General features: G+C 53.5%; 1 protein-coding gene across 3 annotated transcripts; it reads right to left on the bottom strand.

Annotated features, from left to right (window-relative positions):
• Window positions 1–35: 35 nt before the first annotated feature.
• LHX6 (LIM homeobox 6) lies at window positions 36–24,895 on the bottom strand. 3 transcript variants are annotated; one of them, XM_003407767.4, is made up of 10 exons: window positions 24,812–24,895; window positions 23,609–23,680; window positions 23,072–23,254; window positions 22,587–22,708; window positions 13,448–13,668; window positions 11,135–11,235; window positions 10,808–10,903; window positions 10,446–10,620; window positions 7,083–7,186; window positions 36–2,544 (listed from the first exon to the last, which is right to left on the bottom strand). In XM_003407767.4, the coding sequence occupies exons 1-10, from the start codon at window positions 24,893–24,895 to the stop codon at window positions 2,524–2,526; spliced, it is 1,179 nt and encodes a 392-aa protein (XP_003407815.1). In that variant the 3' UTR covers window positions 36–2,523. The 3 variants fall into 3 exon arrangements, with proteins under 3 accessions (XP_003407815.1, XP_003407816.1, XP_003407817.1); XM_003407768.3 differs by lacking the exon at window positions 7,083–7,186; XM_003407769.4 differs by lacking the exons at window positions 7,083–7,186; window positions 24,812–24,895 and adding an exon at window positions 24,463–24,513.
• Window positions 24,896–25,267: the final 372 nt, after the last annotated feature.

The raw sequence follows: 25,267 nt of genomic DNA, 5'->3' as shown, positions 1-25,267 counted from the left end.
AGTGCCCAGCACAGGGCCAGGCATGAGTTACCAGATCGGGCGCTCCTCTGGAGCGGGGTCTGCCTGGCACACATCTCTGAGTCTGTGGAGCCAGCACAGAGCCCAGCAGACAGCACATGTTCAGGAAGGGTCTCAGGGCACCAACCAGCCTAATTTCTACAAAGCTCGGCTAACAAGCAGCAGTGACTAAGTACTTGGAGAAGCAGCCCACCACCATTCCTTTATAACGCAGTTTACTAACCAGGAAACAGGACCAAGTTTCCAGGAAGGGGGATTGCGCTGTCCAGCAGCCCAGATAACTGTGGGAGCCAGTGGCCTGAGCCCTTAACCAGAGAGCAGGAAAGAAATGAAATCCCATCATGTTCTGGATTTAAGTGCCAGCACTTCTACTTGCATTAACTTTATTTATTACACAAATAAGACATTTACAAAGCACGACATGAAAGGTATGTAACGAAACAGACATTGGTTTTACAAAAAAGTGCTTACATTTTTTTCCATGTGTATTTTCCCCTTTTGTATTTAAATAAATAGTCTTGACGGTCTGTATGCTCCCAGGCTGCTCTAAAAGGGTAGCGGAGCCATGTTTGAAGCTGCAACATGCTACGGCCATGTGATCCACACAGGGAACAGACCCCTGGGGGAGGCTCAAGGCAGAGTGGGTACTGGGAGACCCTGGGCAGGCTCAGCTAGCCATTTACCTCATGGTTCCAAATGGGGCTTTACCATCAGCAGCAAAAACCAAAGGAAAGATTAGCGCTTCCCAAGGCCAGGGATCAGCCCCAGTCAACCCTGTTAACTCACTGGATAAGTTCTGAACTGAGCTGCAATGACCACATTCTGAGTGCTGCCTTCTCTTTGCCCTGGGTCTGTTGTAATAGTCTTCGGAACAGAGAGGAAGCAGGTTCCTTTCTCAAGTTGCATCCCTGCCTAGCCCTGCTCCAGGTCCCAGAGCAAGAACGGCATATAGATTTTCATTTTAAGTGCCAACTTCAACCATTTGGATTCTGAAACTTTATCGGGATTCAGTGAGCTAGAGAGTGCTGCAATTGATGACTGATATCTGCCATGGGTGAAAACAAGGACAGCTGCTGCATATGTACCATGAACTTGCTTTCCCTGTCCTAGAGTCTCCTTCCAGAAGCAACGTATCAGGTTAACCACAGCATAAAGGAGGACTTGGGCTAAAACATGTTTAATAGCAGCCTCTAGTGGGAAATGCATCAAGACACCAAGGAGTTCCAGAATTAAAGGATAAGCTTGAGGCAAGTGAATGTCCCCTGACACATAAGTCATGGTCGTGTTTAGCCCAAGTCTTTTTGTTTGGGGTGAAGAGATGCAGCAAGATGGGGTGGATGTGAGCACAGCTGTGTCTGGCCTCTGTTCTCAGAAGTGGGTGGGGATGGCTCTGGGCAGGGTTGGCGGGGAAGCCCAGAGGAGCCAGCTGGAACCCTGGGCTGGCCACTCCTACCTAGGCTGTTGGCACCCTCTCCATACTCAGTATGGGCCCGGAATTAACATGCTGACTGCCATCTCACTGGGCTCTGTTCCCCAGGGCTGCAGCAGGATGATCCAATTTCCCTCTCACTGTCCCCTCAGAGGAGACTCAGCCCAGGCTCCCCCCATCAAAGGTCAAAAAGTGGTCAACAAGGGTCCCCAAGTCCTGACCAAACATTCTGAAATATCATCACACAGATCAAACACAGTCTCTGCTCTGTTCCCTGCATCCATGCCGGATAACTAGATAGGGATAGGGCCTGCCCCCTCCATGCCGAGTTTTCTCTTTCCTTAAAATGGCTATACTTTCTGGCCCAGTGTACCACATCCCTCTCCCTGATCTCCACATCAGTGGGGGTCATGGCCCTCCAGCCCCGCCCAGCCCCTGCCTCTTGGTTTCGGCAGGCCTCCATCTCTGCCCTGCTGGGCCTCTCAGCGTTGGTCAGTGTCTCTTCTCTCTCTGAATTAACTTGACATAACCAGACAGATGGAAATGATAAAACTAGAGCATAGCTTTCCTTTGGGGACATCCCACAAACACTGTAGAGTTTTCCAGACAAAAGCAACAGAGTGGATAACATTGGGGGTTGTCGGCTATTCGGAATTCAGAGCCAGTTCCGAGGAAGTAGTAAATAAAGGGTAATACAGGGGGAAAAGAAAACCTGTAAATTAAAAGGCTGTTGGCGTCACACAATTCAATTCTGCCTTTCACTATTATAATCACAGTAAGTTGAAGATGACCCCTGTTTTAAATGAAGAAAACAGGCTGTTGTTTTCACCCTGATTCCAAAGGTCAGGGAGCTCTGCCTTCCAAGGGGAGGACTCTGTGGTGCTCCTGGTGGGTTCTGGTACTCAGCTGGAGAGAAAAAAGTCCAGGCCCGGGGGCCGAGCTGGTGGCGGGCAGGCTGGCGGACAGGAGTGGATGTGGGGGCAGATGAATCCCTGGCCACAGCTTGGACTCTGGATTTCAGCGGCTGAGGGGCAGTTGTGGGGTGCCCATGGCCAGATGCGGAAATGCTGGCAGCGTTAGTACTGAAAAAGGATGACCTGCAAGAGGAGGGCACAAGAGGTGGCTGAACCGGGGCCCACCCTCGCAGCCCCCCAGAGGTCCTTAAAGGCATAGAGAAGAAGGGTGGGCACAGGGCCCAGATCTGGATTCAAATCCTGGCTCTGTCACTTACTTGCTGTGGGACCTTGGGCAACTCACTTCACCTCTCTGAGCCTGTTTCCTCATCTGTAAAACGGGGATGACAAAATCTCTCTCTCAGAATCATGGGGAGGATTCAATGAGATACAATCATAACAGCAGCAAACGTTTACAGGGCACTGTACCATGCGCCGGGCACTGTTCCATGCGCCAGGCACTGGGTGAAGCGCCTCCCATGCACGATTTCACTGAAGCCTCACCTCAACCCCAGGAAGGAGTTCCACCTCATCACCATCTTACAGGGAAGCCCCTGAGGTTCAGAGAGGTGTTAGTTAAGTGAGCCCTTGATCACACAGCTAGGAAGAGGTGGAGTCAGGATTGGAACACAGGCCTGGCTCCAGGGCAAGCTCTCTTTATTATACCACACTGCCTCTACCTCTCAAAGGCCTCCATGACAATAGTCATTGAATGCTGACAACATACCAGGCAATGGGCCAAGCACTTCACATGCACTTCATCTTCACAAAGCCGAGAGGCAGGTGGCCCAGATGTGCCACATGCCTGACACACGGGTGGAGACCAAGGACCTTCTGCCCCTTTCCCTCTTCCTCTTCCACCCAAAGTGCATGGCTGACGTCTCACAGCCGCCATCAACACAGCCAATTCCCTGAAGTTCAGGTCAAGGATTACTGACCAGCTGGTCAGTAGGAAGTGCCAAGAGGAAATTTCAAAGAGGAGGATGGGCATGGCAGCGCAGTGATTCCGTTTTCTGATCAGGAATTTTACCTGCCCAGAACTGGTCACCATAAAAAGGAGATGGGGGAAAGCAATGATGATTATTTTAACAGTAGTAATCATAATAATGACCAATACCTATGGAGTACTTTCTGTGTGCCAGATACTATGCTAGGCTCTTTGCATATGTTATTGCATTTACTTTTCATAACAACCCTAAGTGGTGAAAACTATCATCATCCCCATTTTTCAGGTAAAGAAACTGAGGCTCAGAGAAGCTAAGTATGTGCTGCAGGTCTCACAGGCAGGTGACAGAGGTGGGATTCAGAGTCTGCCTGACTCCAGAACTCACACTGCATTGCCTCACCCAACCTTGGGCAATGTTCCCCTTTGGTCCCGGGGACACTTGGCTTCGGTTTCTTATTAACAGAACCTCAAGAGAGATGACCCTGCTAGGTCATTTTCCTCTGTGGACCTCAGTCTCTCCATGTGATCAATGATGGCTTGGTCCTACTAAGAACCTTCCAAGTTTTGAAGTTGTGGGATCAGACGATGTGACCAGGAAGAAATGTGGTTTTGGAAACTCACAGGGATGTGTGACCGATGATGATGTGGTGGAGGCAGAAAGTGCTACCCCGAATGCTCAGAGCACTGCTCTTCTGGCCAGGCCCGTGAGAACACTTTTTATGAGTGGATTCTGGAGCCTGCCCAGAGGGGCAGTGAGTCTTCTCATAACTAGGCTGGTCCAGGCCTGGAGAGGCGAGGGAGAGCTCATCCAGTCCTATGCTGACCACACACAGTCCCACATCCTACAGTCCACCAGTCCCCATGGGTCTTGGTAAGATGTAGACAGAAAACATTCCTGGGAGCTGGCAGGAAGGCCTGACAGTGAGAGGGCAAAAGGTCATAAAAGAGGGAGAGACACTTTAGTGCAAGGCTTCTGTATGCAAAGCTGGGGACACAGTCCAGCAAGAGAAAACTCGGGCTCATCAACCAAACCCAGGGGCCAGAAACCCTGTACAGCCAAAGCTATCAGAGTCCAGAATGGGCTCATCCTTCAGGCTGAGCCATATACAACCACAAGCTGAGCCAACCAACCAGGAGACAAGGGCTCTCCAAGCATTGAGCTCAGCCCCTTACAATCCCAAGGCTCCCCACTGCCTCATAATGCCCAAGCCCCTTGGCTCAATGGTCCAGGCCCTCCATTATGTGGCCCTGCCTACTCCCCTACCTTCCCCATGCCTTGGCCATGCTAACTAGTCTGTAGTTCCCCCAAACCCAGGCTCCTCTATGCCTTTGCATGTGGTGTTCTCTCCAAGTAGAATGCTGTTCTTGTCCTCTGCTTAACACTCCCTCTTTTGCATCCTCGAAGGCCATGTTCATTCCCCTACCCAACTTGCCCTGTCACCCTCAGGTAGAGCTGCCTGCCTCCTGCTGTAAACCATGAGCTCCTTGAATACAGGGAACAAGGCATCTCGCCTCTGCACTCCCATGCTAGGGCCTGACGGGCAAATGCTCTCCTGCAGGAAGGGAGCAGCTCTGAGATCAAGGCTAGCTTGGGGTTAGGAAGTTCTAGGGCCAGTGACAGTTCTGCCTGTGCTCACTGTGTGATCCTGGGCAAGCACCTGTTCTGTCTCAGCCTCAGCTTCTGCAGGTATGAAGTAGAGTTCATTAAAAGCATTCCCACCCTCCTCCTAGGAAGGCTGTAAAGGATGAAGTTAGAGAGAGCACTGTGTAAACTATAAAGCACTGCACAAAGGGAACTGTAGTGAGCTTCAGAGTCCGACAGACTCACTACGTGTCACCTCTGTGAGCCTTGGTTGCCTTATCTGTACCATGAGGAAGGCCACCCCCACGCTTACAAAGTGGTTAGGAGGCGACAACCAAGAGACATGTTTAAAGGGCCAGCCGCAAACAGAAGAGGCCCTCAGCTGTGAGTACGACATCAGAGGGGACATTCCTGGAGCATGCTCACCTACCACCTTTCAGGCGAGCCCCAGATTTTGCAGGACTTTGTGCTGAAACTACCATTTACTTATAAATATATCTGTCCAACTAGGCTATACATCTTTCCCCACTATGCCCAGCACAGAGCACCTACAGTGGGTACTTAATCAGGAGGAGGAGTGGTAGGGGCTGTCCTGCAGGGATGGTTCCCAACCTGGCTGCCCATCAGAATCACACGGGCTCGTTATTACACATGCAGATCACTGGGCCCAACCCCAAACCTCCTCAGTCAAACTCTAGGGGCGAGGCTTGGGAATCTATCTTTACAAGCTGCCCAGATGATTCTGAGGCATGCCAAGACCAGGATCTGCTGGACAGGGTGTTCTCATCCAGGGCTGTTCCATCCCTAAGGTCCTAGCCTCCTCTCCCTGGACCACCACACCTGCTGACTCACTGGATTCCCTGCCTTCTACTGTACACCTGCCAACCCAGACTCTCTGAGGCCACTACAGTAATGCCTCCCATTGCTCCAAGAGAAAGCTCAGGCTCCTCCACCTGGAAGCCCCAAGGCTCCCGCCTTACCACTCGTCCTCCCGTGGGCCAGCATGATATAATCGCTCAGGGTTCTCTAAGAGACGTGGTAGCCCCTGCCTTAGGAACCCCAGACATGCTACTCCTTGACTCATGCTAGCTTTTTCTTCTTCCTTTCCTCCCTCCTTCCCCAACAAACTCTGATTCTGCTTTCAGGCTGAGATGTGACCTTCTGGGAAGTCTTCCCAGTATCTCTCCTGTGCCCCACCCTCAGGACCCTGAGGTTTGATCACATTGTGTTATCACTGCTAGGGTCTGTCTCCCCCTCTAGACTGTGGCCTCTTCAAAGACAGGGACCATGCTTTACTCTGTGTCTCCAGTAACTGACTCAGGGCTGCTGGGCACAAATCAGTACGTAGGCAATGTACATGAAGAATGAATAAATGCACAGGTTCTCATCCAGGCTCGGTTACCTGGAGCTACCTGTGCCTCAATTTCCCCATTTCTAAAGCAAGAGGTTGTTTTAGAGCAGTGGCTTTCAAAGCTAACTGTGAGGTGTCTCAGAGCTGCTGAGAAGGAGGTGAAGTTCCTACACTCTCTGAGATTTTACTCAGAGCTGCCCCACCCACTTTCATCTGTGTTACAGAAAAGGTTAAACAAAGGATTGCAGTGCTTTAATACACACACACACACACACACACACACATCCCTTCACGCCACTGGACTGGGTGACGTCTTTAGCTGGTTAGTTCTAATGCCTGAGACAACCAGAGATACTGATTCCACACAGAAACCCAGTTCAGCTAACCAAGGTCACCTGCTGGCCTGCTGGGACCCTGGGCCCCCATCAGCATGGATTTCCACTCTCAACAGACAGGAATGAAAAGGAGGAAGTGGAGGAACCAGTGAGCTGATGAAGGCAGGGTAGTGTGTGAAGTAAGCCCTTCCTGGAACCTCAAAGCTTCAGTAAAGAAACAAAATTCACAAATCTGAAGAAGACCAACTGTCAGTGGAGGACTAAAGAGAGGCCTTTAGGAATGGCTGTGCACACACAGAACCCACCGCAGCTCCCTTGGGTGACTGCCTAGGGGGCCGTGGTCTAAGTATGTTAGATGGAGAGGGTCCACCACAAAGCGGCATCGACCCAATGACAAGGAATGCTGCCAGAAACCCATCCACGGCAGGAGGGTTCTAACCCCACCAGACCCACCCTGGCTCCATTTACCTTCTCACCCCGGTTGGAGAGTGGCCCATCCATATCGGCTTTGAGGTGGACAGGGGGTGCAGTGTAAGGCAGCCGGCAGTGCACCTGCCCGCATTGTACCTGACCTGTGGATGAGAGGATGCCTTGGAACCCATCCCTCAGCCTCCATGCGGGATCCCACCTGCCCCGTGCTGTACAGCCTGGAGTCCTGAGACCAGTTTTACCTCTGCCACTTACCAGCTGGGTGACCCTGGGCAAGATTTCCATAGGGTTGGTTGAGATACTGTATGTGAAAGTCCTTATAATCTATGAAGTGATATATGATGGCTAAGGTACAACTGTACAGCCCATTGATCAACAAACATTCAAATGAGTATGTACTGAACACCTCCTCCATGTAAGGCTGTACCCCACCTATTAAGATCCTCCCTCAGGGCCTTGTACCTTCTTTCCCACAAGGATTACCCTGGTACCTCCTAGAGGACTCTGCTCATAAGTCACCTTCTTCACAATACCCTCCCTGACCACCCTATTTACAGTTACACCCAACACCACAACCTACCCCCATCCTCCCTGTCCTCCTTCCCTGTTTTTTTTTTCCTCCTTAGAACTTACCATCAACTGACTTACTGTATGTTTTTATTATTTATGTGATATTATCTGTCTTTTTTTTTTTATCAAACAGAATGCAAGCTCCATGAGGGCAGGAATTTTTGACTGTTTTCTAGATTCTAGGTCTTGGTGGGTTTCCAGCACCTAGAATGAGGTCTAGCATCTAGTAGGTACTCTTTAAATATTTGTTGAATGAATTTCTAGCCCCAATTTTAACATCTAAAACTGTTGGGGGAATTCCATTCTTGTGTCTAATCCAAATGCCTCATGCTTCAGCCTGTTTACCACTACAATGGAAAAGGTCATTGCCTGTCTCTTTTCCCCAGACTTCATCCTCTTTGGTCACAGGGGACAAAGCCCTGGACAGAGACTTATATGTGACTTGGGACAAGACACTGCACCTTTCTGAGCCACAGTTTCCCCATCTGTAGAATAAAGCGGTTAGATTCAATTGGGAATTCTTAACCTGGAGTGTTCTAAAAATCCAAGAATAGTGAGAAATTACATGGAAACTTGAGTGTATATGCATTTTTCTGGGATCTGGTTCCAAAGATGTCACCAAATTCTAAGCTGTAAGGCTCCAGGAAACTCAGGATCCTGTGATTATTGTTAATTGCAAAGCAAAAGTTCATTTTTCTGGTGTCTGGTTATAATACTTTCATCAGCTTCCCAGCTGGCAGGCTTCAGAAAATCCTCGACCCCATGACTTTAGTTAACAGTAAAACAAAATGCTGAGATGACTTTCAGTCATGCCGCAAAATGCAGCAGGTCCAGACATACTGGGCAGCTCCTGCCCAAGCTTGGTTCTGCCTCAAGGAGACGAGAAAGGGGTACCTTCAGCCCCTCCTCTGGGCAGTAAACACAGGTTTAGGCCTGGTCAACCAGTGTGTGGGCAGAGTCCTGGCCAGGGGCTCTGGAGGCCATGGTCTCACTCCCAAGGGGGTCGCCTAGATCCATTAGCAACTGTCCACATGAAGTGCTAGCTGGTTGCCCACAGCCCTGGTACCTAGAGAACCCCTGATCCTTGGTGCCTTTAACAGATGATCTAGGTATTTAACATGGGCTCTGTGCAGCCTGAACACAAGTCATTGCTTAAAGAAGAAAGGGGAAAAAAGTCCCTCTTACTAAGTAGATGACTAAGAAATGGAACAGTATAAAGAGACATGGTTTCAACTGGCAGCCTAGTGCAGTAGTCAGGATCCTAAACAGGGACTCGACTCCTAATTCTGCCAACAAAAAACACCATCAAAACCACAATAGCAGTGAATCCTTATCCAATACTTGCTAAGTGTTGAAGACTTTAAATCAATGATCTCATGTGATGATCACATCACTTTGAGATAGGTACTCTTATTATCTTCATGTTTACAGATGAGGACGCTGATACTCAGGGAAGCTAAGAAACTTGACAGTTTCTTAAACAGCCAGTAAGTGGCGGGGGGTAAGATTTGAAGCCTGGCAGTCTGACTTCAAAGCCCATGCTCAACCATTAAGGAATACTGGCTCCCACTACCTTATTGTGGGTACTTGGTTTCCTCAGCTATACAATGCAGATAGTGATCTCTGATGTTTAGAGACATGGACAGTCTGGTCAGTACAGAGACTGGCACATGACAGGGGCTCAATAACCGCAGTTCTCTCTCTGACCTCTTTTCTTTTTCCCTTTTTCCTGGAGCCATGTTTTCCATGGCCTGTTTTTGGCCATGTGTATGAGCATATTGTGGCCACTCCTTTTTTTTTTTTTTGTCATGCCCAACTTTAAGGAAATGATCAATGGAAACAACCCCAAAGAGAAAGAAACCCTGCCACAAACACCTGTTCAGTAGCACATTCATGGAATGCTCATCCCCCAGAAATGCATGTGGCTACTCCTTCACTCCTCCAGGTTTCCACTGGAAGGTCACTCCACCATGATCCCCCATGTCCCCCACAGCACTCATTTGTGGCTGACATGCCTGCCCTCTCTGCTTTATTTGTTCATTGTCTCTCCACCCATCTCCCACTCTGGAATGTGAGCTCCACAAGGATAGAGGCTTTGGTCTATTGTGTTCACCGTTGTATCCCAGTGCGTAGAACCCAGATGACACTCAAAAAATACTACTGAATGCATGAATGGATTCTCACAACCCCGCGAGCTAGGCAAGTATTATTATCCCAGCTTACAATGAGGAAACTGAGGCTCAAGGAGGTTAGGTGACTTGCCCAAGGTCCCACAGCCTGGGTGCTCCTGCGACTCTGGCCTTCTGCTCCACCAAACGCTCCCATGTCACCATTCCTTCTGGGACAAAGCCTGTCCACATTGGTTCCACTACCCACACTCTTCCTCCCCAACTGCTTATGCCTCACTTACTCCTACCCATTCTTCAGGTCTCAGTTTGCTGAGAGGCAGCCCCAGATCCACATCTCTAGACATTCCCAGCCAGCACCTTTCCTATAAGAATCGTCACAGTTAAAACAACACCCTTCTCTGCACCCTTCTCTGTCTGGTTATCGCTCCAGGCTGTGTCCCTCACCAGAACGCAGGCTCCACGAGGGCAGGGACCCATCCTGTTCTCTCCCTAGTCCCCGGGCACAGAGCGGAGGCTTGGAAAGTATTTTTTTCAATGGCTGAATGGCTTGACTGTACGAAGGTTCCGACCCACTGAGGCAGACCTGGAAACTCCCAGCACCCAGGTCTTCACCCCCGAGTCTCTGAAGGCTTCAGCCTCGACCACCCACGCACGTTCCTCTGCGCCACCCTCTCCCGTACACCCGGGCGCAGCGGTCACTTACTCTCAATGTAGCCGTGCAGGGTGACCATGCGCGCCCGCTCGGGACTGCTGAACGGGGAGTAGTGGATGTCGTCTGATAGGGCGGAGGGGAGGCGGGACGACGGCGCCCCCGAGGGCGGCACGGGATGTTGCGGCGTGTGTTTTTTATGACGCGCCCGGCAATTTTGAAACCACACCTGGAACGACAGCCTCAGCAGCCTCAGCCTCGCGGAAACGGGTTGCACGCGCCTCGTCACCCGCTGAGGAAGCTCGGCCACGTGCGTCCTGACCCGCGACTCCAGAGCCCAGCTACATGCTCCAGGGCCATCCCCAGGTCTCTACGCCCTCCCCAGACCTGAAGGCCCCATTCTCCCCAAGCCCCACCTGGATGACCCTCCGGCTGAGGCCCGTCATGTCCGCCAGCTTCTGCAGCGTCTGCGCGTCGGGGTTGTTGTCCTGTGCGAACTGCGCCTGCATAACCTGCCGGGCGCCAGGGGGATGGAGAGGGGGCGTTGAGGCACAACGCGCGGGGGTCTCTGAAGCCCCGGCCCAATCAGAGGTTCCAGCCCGGCGGCCACGCCCCAGGCAGCTACAGCCCCTCTCAGCCACCCGCGGGTCTGGGCCCAGGGGGAGGAGCCAAGAGGCTCCCTCAGCCCCCGCCCACTCCGAGACCCCGCCCATGCCCCGGCCGCGCTCGGCCTGCCCGGGTACCTGCAACTGTTCAGCGGTGAAGGACGTCCGCGCTCGCTTGGCCGGCTTGGGCTGACTGTCCTGTTCCGAGGGCACTGCCCCCTCCAGCGTGAGGCCGTTCCCTGGGGGCGACAGAAGCAGCTGACCACGCGACCCCATCTCTTCTAGTGGCAGCCTGGAAAGGACGGGGGTCGGGGGGAGCTGGTCCCTGGAAGGGTCAGGAGCGGAGTTGGCTGGGAGCGGGGAGCCCCGGGTCCTAGTCTCTGAGCTCAGACTTTGAGTATGGAGCTTCCGTTACTGAGCGTCCGCTCCGTACCGGACGCTTCTCTTTCGGTAAGTCCTTTGCGTCTCAAAGGCCCGGGAAGGGGCGCCAGTTATCCCCGTTTTACAGCGAAGGAAACAGCGGCTCCGAGAAAAAAGGGGGGGGGAACCTCTCCCAGACCATCCTACTAGGATTCTGAAATCTGGCTGACCCCAGCACCCAAACTGGGCTTCTCTCCTAGCTAAAGTGGGGGAAACCAACTGCTGATGGAGATTGGAAATAAGCAAGTTACAGAACTGTGATCCCATTTTCCTAAAAACGGGTAGAAGAAAAAAGTTGGAAGGATATGCACCAAAATGTTAGCAGTCGTTACCTCCGAGGGATATGATTAAGGACATTCTCTACTTTCTACGTTTCTGTAATGGTTATAAAGTTTTTACAAAAAATCATCTGTCACCTTATTTCTTTAAGGTTTAATTTTGTTAACTGGAGTATATGTTAGATTTTTTTCCCCACTTATAATACTTTCACAATCATACTAAACCACTGAATACATTCCCATTTATTTTTTACTACTTCATTTTTCTGAACACAAAAGTAATGCATGCTCCTTATCAAAAACTCAGAAAATACAGGTAAGCACAAAAAAGAAAATAAAAACCACCAGTAATTCCATCACCCAGAGACAACCACTGTTCACAATTTATTGTAATATATTTTAATTAGGAAAAATTATGTTGGAATAAAACAAAAGAAACACATGCATACAGAAGAAAAAATCTGGAAAGATGCATATCAAAATATGAAGGGTGGTGGCATTTGGAGTAATCTTTATTTTCTTTTCTGCTTACTCATCTTTTCTAGTTTTTCTACAACGAACTTTTTTTTTTTTTTAAGTCTAAAAAGTAAAACAGTAGCCAACAGTGAGGGCTGGTCAATAAGGGAGATCTGAGGCACCAGCCTCCAAGGCCTTCTGCATAGCAGGAGTCTAGGGTTAGGCCTGGCTGTGAGAGCTAGTGTGTAACTGGCAAGGCTGTGACTAGGGGTGGTCCTAAGTTGGTCCAGCAGGGATGGAAGGAGCCTGGGGTCACTGATAGGCCATGGTGAGGGGTAAGCTCTGGCTCTGACTCCTGGGTCCCCAGTCCAGCTCCATTGCTGACTTGCCAGTTGCAGATAACCTCATAGCACCCCAGCTTCACTTGCCCCAATTCTGGCAGGAGAAAGTGATGGTCCTGGTATGGCCACAGGTGAGGGCACTCTGTGAGACTCCAACTAGGGTCCCCAAGTTGGGCCTGGAAACTGAAGCAGGTGGTCCATATCCCCTCCCTGGGGATGGGGCAGATGTTTTGTGGAAATAATGCCCTCTGGGGAAACTGGCAGGGCAAGAATTGGTGTGCCTATGCTTTAGATGGGAAAATGAAACTCACAGAGGCAGCCACATCCCAGCAGCCTCCCTAGCCTTGTGAGTTCTGATTTAGGGGCCCTGGAGGTTGGGGGTGGGCCGTATATAGTATGGTGGATAAGAGTTTGGGCTTTGGAGTCAGGCAGCTATACTAGTATGTGACCTTTGACAAGTTACAAACTGCCCTGTGTGTCTTGGGGAATCAGAATGTCAGAGCCAGCAAAGATTCAGGAATCATTCTAGTTCAACATCTGTCTTGCACAGACTGCGGCCTAGAGTGGCACGGAGTTTTCATGTATCAGCCCAGCCAGCCAGAAGCAAAACTGGAGCATAGGTGTCCTGGCTCAGAGACCTGAGTTCTTTCCCCTTACAGTTAAGGACCCTTGTCCAGGATGAAACCCCCACCTGGCAAACCTAGGGCTTGGAGCTTCTAGGGTAGGGTGAAGTTGTAGGAACAGGGTCATGCCCTCTCTTCAGGACTGGCCTAAGCCTGATTCCAGGCAGCTTGAGGGGATGAGACAGGCTGCCGCAGCCCCACCCCCGCCCCCCACGCAGCCTCCAGGCCATTTAGGGAGAGGCACGTGGGCAATTCCTGGGGTGCTGAGATGGAGTAGGAAAGGGCTGGGGTCGGAGATGCAGCCGGATGCTGCGCTGTGCAAGAGTTAGTTACCGTTCTCCGCGGCCCTCTTGAGGTTCTCAATCATGGTGTCGTAGTGAATGCGGCACAGCACCTTCTCCTCGACTAGGCCGAACTCCTCGCCGGTAGACAGCTGACGCTTGCACGAGAAGCAAGCGAAGCAGGCCAAGTGATAGGCGTTTCCGCGCGCCCTCCGAACCCAGTCGCTGGCGTAGATCTGTCGGCCGCACCTCGCGCACTTGGTCCCGAAGCGGCTACGGGACACCGGACCAGTGAGGGGTATGGTGAGGCTCAGACAGCCCCACCACCACCACCACGTGCCTCTACCTTCCAGGCTCCTAGCCTCAGAGCCTAGGCTCTAGCATTTTCTTTTGCCTGGATCCACCATCCCTCTATAGCCAAGTCCCACCCATATGGTGAGCTGGTGGGTGATTTTTATCTGCTTCTTGGTACTCTTCTGAGTTCTCCAAATTTTCTACAATAAACACGTATCTGTATGTATTGTATTTATTTGTTTATTAAGACACATCATAACTATTAGGAAAATCTTTATAATGAAAATAGACACTTTTTTTTTTTTAGCATTTACCATGTGCCCAGCAAGATTCTAAGTGTGTTACATGGATTATCTCAAATTGATCCTCATTTGCAGATAAGAAAAATGGGGACCAAAAAGGTAAAGTAAATTAGTCTAAGGTCATCCAGCTGGAAAGGATAGGAGCCTAAGCCAGTCTTACTCCGGAGATGAATGAGCTGTAACCCCAGCTCTAGAGAAGCTCAGGGTTTCTTAGAAGAATAGACAGATATGAACTTTCTGGCTATGCCACCCTAGGCAAGCTGTTCAGCACCTCTGAGTTCTCATTTTCCTTGCCCTGAGCTGAACTAGATGACAATGGCAATGACTACTGCTATTTGTCTAGTGCTTTGCAGTTAACTAAGTACCCAGTTACTCTGAGCATGTGCCAGGATTCCAGCCCACGGAACCAGACTCTGGAGCATCCTAACACTGAGTGTTGAAAAGACAAAATATATCCTACCCAGACCCAAAACCCCAGCTCAAATGTCCGCTCCGTTCCTTGATGTGATTCCGCCTCTCCTCCTTCTCTTTCTCCACTTTGTAGAGTGGCTCTTTGGGTATGGCTACCTTCATCGCCAGACTGGGAGCCCCTCCAGGAGGCAGCATAGCTCAGTTCTCCCTTGTCTTAGAGATCAGCCCAGGTCTGACCACCAAGGAGGGTTTGTTCCTTTTATGGATGACTCACCCTGTGGCCCTGTCGCAACCCTTTAAGCCTCAGTTTCCTCTGGTGTACAGTCACTTTCAGGGAATGGTACCTCTACTCATCCAGGGCCTCAAGCTTGGAAGCCGAATACCACACCGACCAATCACCAGGTGCCATGAGCTCTGTTTGCTAAGCATCCATGGATCCCTCTCCACTGCCACCATCCTAGACCAGGTTCCCATCATCCACTCACCTCACTGCCAGTCTCTGCCCTGGTCTCCCTGCTTCCAGTCTTGCCTGTGCCAACCCATCCTCCACAGAGTGGGCACAGCGAAGTTTCCAGGGTGTGCATTGACTCCTGTCCCTCCCTTGCTTAAAATCCTTTGGTGGCTCCACAGTGCCCTCAGGATCCATCCAAGATCCTTGGGGTTTACCAAGCTCAGTAGACCCCATCCTCTTCAGGCCCATCTCATTCCTAATCTTTCTCAAATCTTCCTTCCCCTTTCCTCAGGTGTGAGCCCCTGGCAGGCACATTGGAAGTTCAGTGCCAGGTCTTTATGGCCCCACTGGAGCACTTTCCCACTCCTCAAGACTTTGCACACGTGGCTCCCTCTCCCAACAAGCCCTCCAGCAAGTCCCACAGCTCCCAGGCCACCCTCTCAGCACTGATCACATAGGTTTATAGAAGTCTGGTTTTTGGCTCTCCCCCTCCACCGAGTCTTAACCTCTTTTGGGGAAGGGGACTAAGAAGATTTGCCTCTGTCTCCAGGGTGGCACCCTTCCACCCAGAAGGGCATTCAGAAAACGCTTGTGTGTGCATAGATAGACCAGCCCAGCAAAAACAGTCTGGTTACAGCCTCGCCCGCCTTGGCAAATTCAAGTAACTGCTAGCTGAATAAAGGGTCTTAAGTTGAACTGAGGGCAGAACCAGGAGGCCCGGCTCGGCCAGCCTTAGCTGCCGGAAGCGCCCGCAAAGCGCTGTCTCTCCAGCGAGGAAAACAGGGGGACACTGACCAGAAAGGCAAGGTTCGCTCAGGCCGCAGTGGGCGCCTTTGACCAGTTAACCACTCAACTAAGCAGAGGCAGTGCCGGACCTTGGGAAATTCCGCTTCCCCTGGGGAGAGCCCAGCACCACCCATGGTCTCTGTTCCCAATCCTGCAGTCAAGGCGGAAGGAAATTGCTTTGCCCACCCCAGCCCACCGATCCCGAGTTCCGCCGCCCGGCTGGCGTTATTGGGAGTAGTTTCTAGCCGCGGAGAAAAGTTGGCTTTAGATTATTTTTGGTTCAGGAGGAGGAGGCGACCCGCCGTCTACTGAGCGCTTGCTGCGGGGAGGGCTCTGGGGCTCAGCGCCTTCATTGCATCCCCTCGACTTCTTCGCAACCCCGAGAGGTGGGGACTCTGGTGCTCCTTTGGCACACGAGGAATCGGAGCTTCAGAACGGGCGAGTGACTTGTCCAAGGCCACAGAAAGTGTGGGGCTGAGGTTCCTCGGAGGTGCAAAAAGAATCTGGAACCTACGGAAGTTGAACGGCAAGATGGAAGATGGGGAAGCCACGAATTTGGGTGGATGAACAAAAAGTCCTAGTCTGATGGCACTGCGTCCCCACTCCGGGCCATCGCCCTGGAAACTCCTGAGAACCCGGTCTGGGGCCCAGCCTGCTCTGGAAGGCAGGGATCGAGGAGAGGGATCATCAGGGAGAGGGGCAAAAGAGGGAAGGCAAAGTCCCAGCTCTCAGAAGCTAGGAGAGACCGCGGCTCCTGCCTGCGGTCTCCGTGCGCCGCGGCCGGTGCGCTGCGCCGGAGTGTGCGGTCCGAGGTCGTGGCGCTTGACTTTGCCGGGCATTTCCAGGGACTTGTCCGAGACTTCCCACGTAGCACTAGATCTTCTTGCCCCGAGTCCCCAGCTCCAGGGCCGGGCCTGGCCTACACAGGTCGCTTGCACTGGCTCCATCTCCGCACTCCAAGGCGGACGCCGCGAGTGACCTCCAAGCAACTCCTCAGGTCCCCAAGGCCAAGTAGGGGAAATACCCTGAGCATGTCACCTCAAATGCCAGGTGAGCCCCCAGTCCTAGGATCTACCGCACTCGCCGTGGCTGAGCCCAGTCAACGAAATCGTCCTCGCACTGGATCGGTCCTTCGGGGAATCATTATTCCGGTTTGGATGCGTTGCCGGCCGCTCCAGTAGCGCGTCCCCACCCAGGGCAGAGTTCTGGGGTACAAACAAGCTGCAGGAGGAGGCCCGCGAATCGAGGCTCTGATAAACAGGCTTCTTTCCAGGCGGGCTGCGAGTGCCAAGCTGCCGAATTCCGGAAACAGCGAAGTCAGCGACAAAGACAACGAAATTTCCAGAAAAGGACGCTCAAAAGCCGAAAAGGGGGCGCCGAAGAGATCAGGAGGCGCGCCTACTGCCACCCCCGCCTTGCTGTGACATCCGTGCGGCGTGCTTCCCTCTCTGGGTCCTGGTGGGCCGTGGGCGAAGGCTCAAACTACCGAAGCCCTTGGGGATGGAGAGGTGTCAGACAAATGATGCACTTCGTGGGACCCGCTGAAAAGAACCAGGTGAGCAACGCGCTCCGCCTTGCCTCCAATTCCCCGAGTGGGGAGCAGAGATAGCTGGGTATCCGTGTTTGTGCGGAGGGATCTGTGCGCTATTCGCCAAGTCATCCCCACTCTCCCTGCCTACCTCTCTTAGTAAGCCCTCAGTATGAACTAGTTCAACGATCTGGGACCCGCTGGACCCTCACTACGACTTCTTCCCCGCAATTATGCTACTTGTTCTCCTTATGAGAAAACTGAAGCTCAGAGTGGAAACGCCAGTGTTAGTTTTGAAGCCCGGGTACAGAGGCCCAAACCAGAGTTCACTTATTTTGTGTTGAGGATGCTCACTTGATGGCCTTAGATTCCATGTGTGAAACAGGGGAGGCTCTAGGCGGAGCCCTTCCTATCCCCTCTGCTGCTTCCCTTGTATGCAAACCCTTATTAGGAGAAGCTGGAGAAAATGGAACCAGCAATTAAACGGTTAAAACGCCCCGCCGTCTCGGAGGTCCTGTCCCAGGCCCCTCCCCCACGCTCCCCTCTCCGCTCCCCCAACATCTGTCCCCCAACAGCTGGCGGCCGCTGGGCCGCTCTCGGCCGCGGTGGGGGGCCGCTTCCCGGCTTTGAGCCTCCCCGGGGACCCTCGCTCAGGGGGAGGGGATGGTTCACCCGCTGGAGCCCGAAGACTGGGCTTGGGCTCCAGTTGTAAGACCAGGGAGGGGTTGGGGGTCGGGGGGAGGGTGCTTAAATCAATTTACCCGAGCAGTGGGACAGGAACTCGGGCAGCCTGGGCCCAGCCCAGGGCACTCTCTGAACCCCCACTGCCATAAACGCAAGGGGAGGTGGTTAACCCTTCACTCCCCAGTCCCATGTCTAAAAAGCAAGAGGGCCAGGTACCATGGTGATCTGATCCTGGCAAAATTGCTCCTGCCCTAGTGCTCTCAGGGCCCACCCAAGGAGAGTCACACATCAGAGTACACAGTGAGTGTTCTCATGCTCATTGAGGAGCCAACCCAATTGAGTAGGGACTCTTAGGACCAGTGGAGAAGAGTCTTTGCCTTTTGATGGGCCCCACCTTGCACAGGGCCACAGCTAAGACAGTTCAGATACAGGAGAGTATTGCATTGTTAGGAGCAGGGATGGTGAAGCCAGTCAGTCATGGGACCTATCCAGACTCTGCTACTTATTAGCTGTGTGACCTCATCACTCAGGGCCTCAGTTTCCATTCCTATAAAATGGGGGTTATGGGAGTATCATACTCACATAGTAGACCTGAGGATTAAATGAGATAATGCATGTAAAGAGCTTGACACAGTTCCTGGCTTAGAAGAAGGGTGTAATACATTTTGATGATGGATGCCCTTGCCCCTGTCCGGCCCCTCTTCCACTCTGTCTTTCATTTTGTGACCCTGGGCACTTGATTTTTCACTTTCCCAGGGCCTGAGTCTCCCCAGCTATACGATGGGCACATGCTCCAGGAGGCTGAAGGAGACAGGAGGGCACTCCAGATCAGGCAATGCCCCATTGTGGGGGCAGCAGCTGCAAGCAGGCAGGAGGGAAGGGACTGGAAGCGGCTGTCTAGGGGTGTGGTTGCTGAGGGCAGTGGAGATGTGAAAACCTCAACAAGGAACACCATTTTTTCCCAAGGAATTTTCTGTGCTTTTTGGAAGAAAACAGAAGAAAATAGTCTTCACAAAAAAAAAGTGTAGATATTAAAAGCAATATCACATTTCCCACATAGTAATTTTCTTCTATTAGGATCCTCAGGGCATGAGGGGAGAAGGTAGAGACCTAGTTGAACCTACAGGGCTGATGAGGTCCCTGTTTGGAGGATGAGTTGAAGAAACAGAGGCAGAGAGGTCCAGTGGCCTGGCTAAGAGCACAAAGCCAGTGGAACCAACCCCTTCAAGCAATGCAGATGAGCCTAGGGCAGCACTGTGACCCCCTCCTACCTCCCCCATGCTCTGTAGCCCCCCTCCCTGGTGAACTTGGGGTTCCTTCCTAACCTCTTAACTTCTGAGACACCAACACTGGTTCTGCCAATGGGGATTGAAGGAGGGGCTACCAGATGGACAGAAGGAAGGTGGCAACCAGTGTAGAGGTGGGGATGGAAATGAGGTCAGAGGACCAGGGGCCCTTGAGGCCTTGACCACTCCCTTCCTCCCATCCTAATGGGAGATCTTGATCTCTCCTTGGGCTGAGTGCTCCAGTCCACATACCACCAGACTTTTTACCCGGGGTTCAGGAAACGGAGGCCTAGGGAATCTGAGTGCATGACCCCTTTCTGAGCCCAGCCCTCAAGAAGTGAACTCTGTCTCTCATGCCACGGTTCACACTATCTCCAGGAAGACCTTCTTCATAGCAGCCACCTCACAGCAGCCACCTCACGACCTGGGCTGCCTCTCCAAGCACACAATAGTCTTTGCTTGGTTTTCTGCTGGTTTTTTTCTCTCCCTTTTTGTGGGTTTTATTATTTTTGATACAGGTAGGACTGCCAGGGATAGGTGATGCCTGCAGGGAGACCTGCTGGGGGAGAAATGATGAGAAAAGCCTTGGCCTTTCCTCAGAAGAGCCACAATGCTACCGTCTACCCAGGTAATAGGAGCTTTTATTCTCTCTCTTTATTTTTTCCAACCAAAAATCTGGTTTAGTTTTGTTTTGGGAGCTCATCACTAGAGAAGGATTAGCGCCCAGAACCTGAAGCCCAGAAGCGGCTTGGCCCCATCCCTCCAAGCAGGCCCTGTTCCTCAAGCAGCACAGGGCAAATGACATCAAGGGGCTGTGTCCAGTGCCCACCCTACCAATGGTAACAATGTGCTACTTGTGGCACCCACAGCACCTGATGGGGGGGCCATTACCAAACCTTCCCCCTTCACTGACCTCCTTGGCAGCTCAGGGAGACAACACTGGAAGGGGGAAACTGAGGCCAGGGAGATGCAGTGGGTTGCCTAAGGTCATACAGTGATTCAGTGTTGGGCTGACAAGCCCAGGCCCCTGCCTCTCCCCACAGCTGCACACTCTACCCTCTACCCCACCACTGGAGGTAGTAGAGGCTCTGAACTGTGGAGTAAGGTCTAGTAAAGCATAGCCTCCAAGGAGGCTCAGTCCAGCCTGGGCATGAGCTGGGGCTGGAGAAGCATCGAGAAAACATTGGCAAGTAGCTCCCAGGACTGCCAGGCCCATTGTCACCAGAAGAGCTGGGAGAGGAGTCCTGTCCTGCCTCTACAGGTTGAGGCCCAGACACCATCCTACTGGGTTCCCCAAGCTGGAACCCTGTCTTTGACTAGCTGATAAGTCCAAGGAACAGCAGCCAGCCTTTTCCTTTCTTTCTTTCTTTCTTTTTTTTTTTTTAAAACCCACTGGAGTCAGGCCTGTGTAGGGAGGTGGCTGAACATAACTCTAACCCCTGTTTTCTGCAGTGACCAAACCAACAGTCAGATGGAAGGGGGGTGGGGTGGGGGTGACATCGCATTCTGGTTACACACCTGGTTACATGTGGATGCATGCCCTCCTCAATGATTATCTCCCTCTGGCATACACACACAGGGTCCCACATTCACAAATATACATTCACATAGATACATACAGAGATAGGATCACACCCTGGATCCCTCAATGCCTAGCTGGAAGGCTTTAAGCAGGAATGTCCCCTTGGGGGAAGGGGTGGGAACAGGAAATGATGGGATTTCAGAATCCCCTCACCCTTCCTCAACCTCTCACCTCTGATCCTGTCCTTAATCTTGACTACCTTGCACACACACAAACACATAAAGTCCCAACATGTACGTATAGACATATTCTCACCATTCACAAATGAACTCAAAGACAAATTGCTTATCAATAAAGGAACACACACACTATCCAAATGCCTCTGACACAGCTCAGTGACACATTTGCCCAGCCCAACTGCACAGATCCCAGATAATATGACACACATACATTCATTGCAAGAGGAGTCCTAGGCCACCTGGCAGAGCCCCTCAGTCTCCTTCAGCTGCACACTTTCACAGCCATCACACAAAGGAAAAATCAGCTCCTTTCACCAGCCTTCCTGTGGGTTCCACAGAGCACCCCAGCCCCAAATGCTGCAAACTTCCCCCCTAGACTCAAGGTTCTCCCTTTTCAGGACTCTGGAGGCTCAAGACCAGGGGGCAGGAAGGTGGGCGTTGCCTCCCACCTTATTCCCTGACTCTCAGAGGATCTTCCTGGGGGTGGAGGTCTTCCCAGGAAGACCGAAGCCCTGATCTTTCCTGAGGCAAGGATGGGAAGGATGTCTGTGGAGTAGGGGGCAGTGGGAGAGCGCCTTTCTCCACTTCCTGAGAAAGCACTTGTGAACAGCGTCCCTCCCGGGAACCAATCTCACTCCAGTCTCCTGGGACTCTGTTGCCCCATAGCCTGACATCTGGCCAGTTCCATCCTTCCACCTGGATGGGGCAGGCAGTCGTGGCGCCCTTGACCTCGCAGTAACCTCGACCCCATGACCGGGTCAGACTCCCGCAGCGTGGCTAAAAGCGAGACGCGCGCGCGCAAGTGGCAACGACGCCGCAGCACGGCAAGAGGACGCACCCGATCTCTTTCTTGAGCTGCGGGATGCGCCTTGGCGGCGCAGAGAGCGCGGCCCAGAGTAATTCCACTCAGGTAATGGGTTACTGCATCCGACGCTCCCCCTTCCGATTCCGGTGGCCCAAAGCCTGAGCCAGAGCCTGGATTCTCGAGGGGGCGAAGCCGGGGCCAGAAACGACGGCGGAGCTGTAACGGGAATGGGTGCCTGGGACCCGAGTGGGACCCCGGACCCGAAATGCAACACGCAAGGGTCTGAGTTGAGACAGAACGGGAGACCGAGGCCAGGGCTTAGGACCAGGCGCTTGGATGTGGTTGGGATCGGACCTGAGACGGGCTGGGGCCTAGCGCTTGGGGCCAGACGAAACCTGAACCCAGAGCGGAGAATGAGTCAGAGCATGGAGCCGGCTCGGGAAAGACACGGACACGGTTGGAGTAGGGTTCGAGCGTGAACCCAGGGCCGCAGCGCACGGAAATGCAGCCACATCGCGACCAGCATCCGGAGCCGGTCCGAGCCAGAGCCAGGGACAACAGAGCTCGATCTAGGCGCTCGAGACCGGAACTGAAGTCTGAAACTTAGGCAGGACCCAAGGCGGAGCCAAAGACGCGACAGAAACCTATCCGGCCACGGGAACCAGAGGGGGATCGCGGGCCCGAACCTGTGACAGTACCGGCGCGCGGCGTGGAGCTCCGGGTTCGCGGCGTCATGCCTGCAGTCTGGGCCCGCGCTGCGCGCGGGGAGTGTGCTCAGGACACCAGGGCTTGGGAGCTGGAGACCCCTCGCAGCAAAGGCGGCCTCTGCGCGCGCCCGGGTCCTGCCTGCGGCGGTACTGCTGGCCCAGCGGCCGCAGCCTACCTGAAGTAGTCCATCTTGCAGAAGATTTCCTTGTTCTTGATATAGCAGCTGTTCTGCTGCCGCAGCGATGTGCGACACACGGAGCACTCGAGGCAACGCACGTGCCAGATGAGGTTGTTGACCTGGGGAGGGGGCGGGGAAAAGGGGCGGCTCAGCGCGGGCCTCTTTCACACGGGTCCCAGGCTCCTCCGCCCCATTTGCAGACCCAGACGCTGGAGCTCGGAAGGTGCGTGTGACTCTATTTTTCTTTTGTGGCACTCTGGCTTAATAAACTCTTCCCATTTTACAGATGGTAACTCGAGGGCTCAAGGAGAACTAAGACTTGCCCAAGGCGGCGCAATCAAGTAGCGGCTGAGCCGGGATTCTGGGTTAAGCCGGCCTTGCTTCCCTGCAGTCCTCTGGGCTGCACCCTCCCCCTTTCCCCAACACATACACGCACACTCGGAAACACACACACACACACACACCACCCACCCTGGTCTCACCTTGAGCAGATACCGGTCCAGGATCTCGAGGCCGCAGCTGGAGCAGATATTCTTGCCAGTGGATGGCACGGAAGAGGCCGCAGAGGGCGGCGAGCATACGGATGGTGTGCTAGGTGTACAAGGGGAAGCTCGACCCTCGTCCTTGTCCAGAGCGCCTGCCAGGGCCTCGGCGTCCGACTGAGCCTGCAGTATCGGAGAGAGGGAGAGCGCGGCGCTGAGCCTGGCAACCAGAGTTGCCGCTGCCTCGGATACAACTCTGGGGCCCTGGAGTGCAAATTGACAACGAAATTTCCCCGGGACGCCCTGCCAGGGGCTGGAGGACAGGAATGGAAAGGCCTATTGGAGACGAAGGGACGACCTCAACTTTTAACAAGCGCGTCTTGGGTGCCGGGAGAGGTCAAAGCCCACGTTCCTGGCCGGAAAACCGAGGCTCAGAGAGGGGCAGCAGCCGCGGGGAGTTGCCCAGCCCGTGGGCCAGAAAGCTGGGTCAGGTCCCCAGGGCTGGGCCGCGGGGGACTGGGAACCAAGCGGACTCACCATGGTGGGCGGCGCGGTCCCCTCAAGGCAGCGGGTGTTCGCTTTGCAGCCGGACCCAGGCTGGGCCATCACCTGGGGGAGGGGGGTAGAGGAAGCGAACGCAGGCGGCGGCGCCTGCAGAACTGGCTCGGTGCAGCCTGAGCCCAGCGCCTCCCCGCGCCTGTTATATAAACCGGCGCCGAACAATGAGTCCTAACTTTGTAGTGGGCATTTAAAGCCCTTCCCCACAAAAGCGGTGTCTCTCTAATGAAGCAATTTGAATTTGGATTGGATTTTTTCCCTCTCTCTCCCCCTCTCCCTGCACTTAACCCGTGGCTCTTGAAGTAATCGCTTAGTTCCCTTGCAATCCAAGCCTCTGAGGGGGAAAAAAAACACGCGCACACACACAAACTACCTGCAATTAGAAATTGTCGTGAATGCCCAAGATAAGAGGTAGCCAGAGTGTCAATTCCAACTGTCAATCAGTGAGATCCATCAGGCCGCCCAAAGAATTGCAAATTTGATTTTTTAATGGTAGTAATTAAAAATCGAATTTTTCTCTCTCCACCCACCCCCCTTCCTCTCTCCCTTCTCCTCCTCTCGGCACAAAATGCAAAAGGGAGAAAAGAGAGAAAGAAAGAAAATAAAAAGGAGATGGGGGGTAAGGAAAATAAATCCCGGAGCGCCGGGAGCGTCAGCCAGCCCTCGCCGCGCGCGCGCGGCGAAACTGACGCGGCGATACTGACACAGATTTGGGCGCTTTTCGAGGGCCAGTCCGAGGGGCAAGAACGGGGGGGAAATGGGACCAAAAGGAGAAAAGAGAAGCTTCCAGGAGGAGGAAAAAGCACCCTCCAGCCCTTCCGCGCGCCCAGGACCGGCCCCGCGTTGGGATTCGCCGCGTTGCGCCCGCACAACCCCTGGCGCATCGGCGCTATCAACGCCTATTCAGACGGACAATACCCGCCTCGCCTCCTCTTGATTCGCCTGTGTCTTTGCTAAATCGCTTTTTGAGAAATTCCTCCAACATTTGCATAATGTGTTCCCGCTTTCCGCGCTACCCACCCCCCCGTGCTCGTGCGCGCTCACACACTCACATACACACACTCACAGGCGCAACCCCGCACCCCTCCTCCCTGCCGCCGCCTGCCACCCGCCCGGCCCGGTTGGGTCCTGGCCCTTGCCAACGCGGGCCGTGGCCACTCGCTCGCTCGCTCTCTCGCTCACCTGGTCGGTGGCGCGGACGCCCTCGGCCGGCAGCCGGCAGCCCTCGGGCAGCGCCGGGGCGGCGTTCTCATGCTTCCAGTACATGGGCTGGGGAGCGGCGGGCTCAGCGGGCGCGCAGCGCGCAGAGCCGCGCCAAGGAGGGCCACGACCGCAGCAGGAGCAGAAGCTGAAGCAGGAGCAGGAGAGCAGAGGCGCCGGCCCCACCGCCCCGGGCCCGGCCCCAGTCCCCGTCCCTGGCCAGCGCCCAGCCCCGGCCTCCTTGGCTGCCGCTGCCTCCAGAGAAGGTCCCGACAAACTTGGAGAGGCCCCGGTCCCCTCCTCCTTCTCCTCCTCCTCTTCTCCCTCCTCCTTGTCCTCCTCCCCCTCCAGCTGCGGTGGCGGCCGCCCTGCCGCTGGAGCCCCGCTCGGTTCAAGATGAGTCATGCGTGACCAATCCCCTCCCAGCCAAGGGAGAGC

This window comes from Loxodonta africana, chromosome 9 (assembly GCF_030014295.1).
Source record: "Loxodonta africana isolate mLoxAfr1 chromosome 9, mLoxAfr1.hap2, whole genome shotgun sequence".
NCBI classification, from domain to species: domain Eukaryota; kingdom Metazoa; phylum Chordata; class Mammalia; order Proboscidea; family Elephantidae; genus Loxodonta; species Loxodonta africana.
This window is presented reverse-complemented; position numbering and strand designations above follow the sequence as displayed.

Excerpts from the sequence above, each read along its gene's own strand:
- LHX6 (XM_003407767.4), bottom strand. The coding sequence starts at position 24,895 with ATGTACTGGAAGCATGAGAACGCCGCCCCGGCGCTGCCCGAGGGCTGC. Across the intron at positions 10,621-10,807 it reads TCAGCCGGAGGGTCATCCAG|GTGTGGTTTCAAAATTGCCG; the intron begins GTGGGGCTTGGG and ends CTGTCGTTCCAG. Across the intron at positions 7,187-10,445 it reads CCTGCACGGCTACATTGAGA|GTCAGGTACAATGCGGGCAG; the intron begins GTAAGTGACCGC and ends TCTCATCCACAG.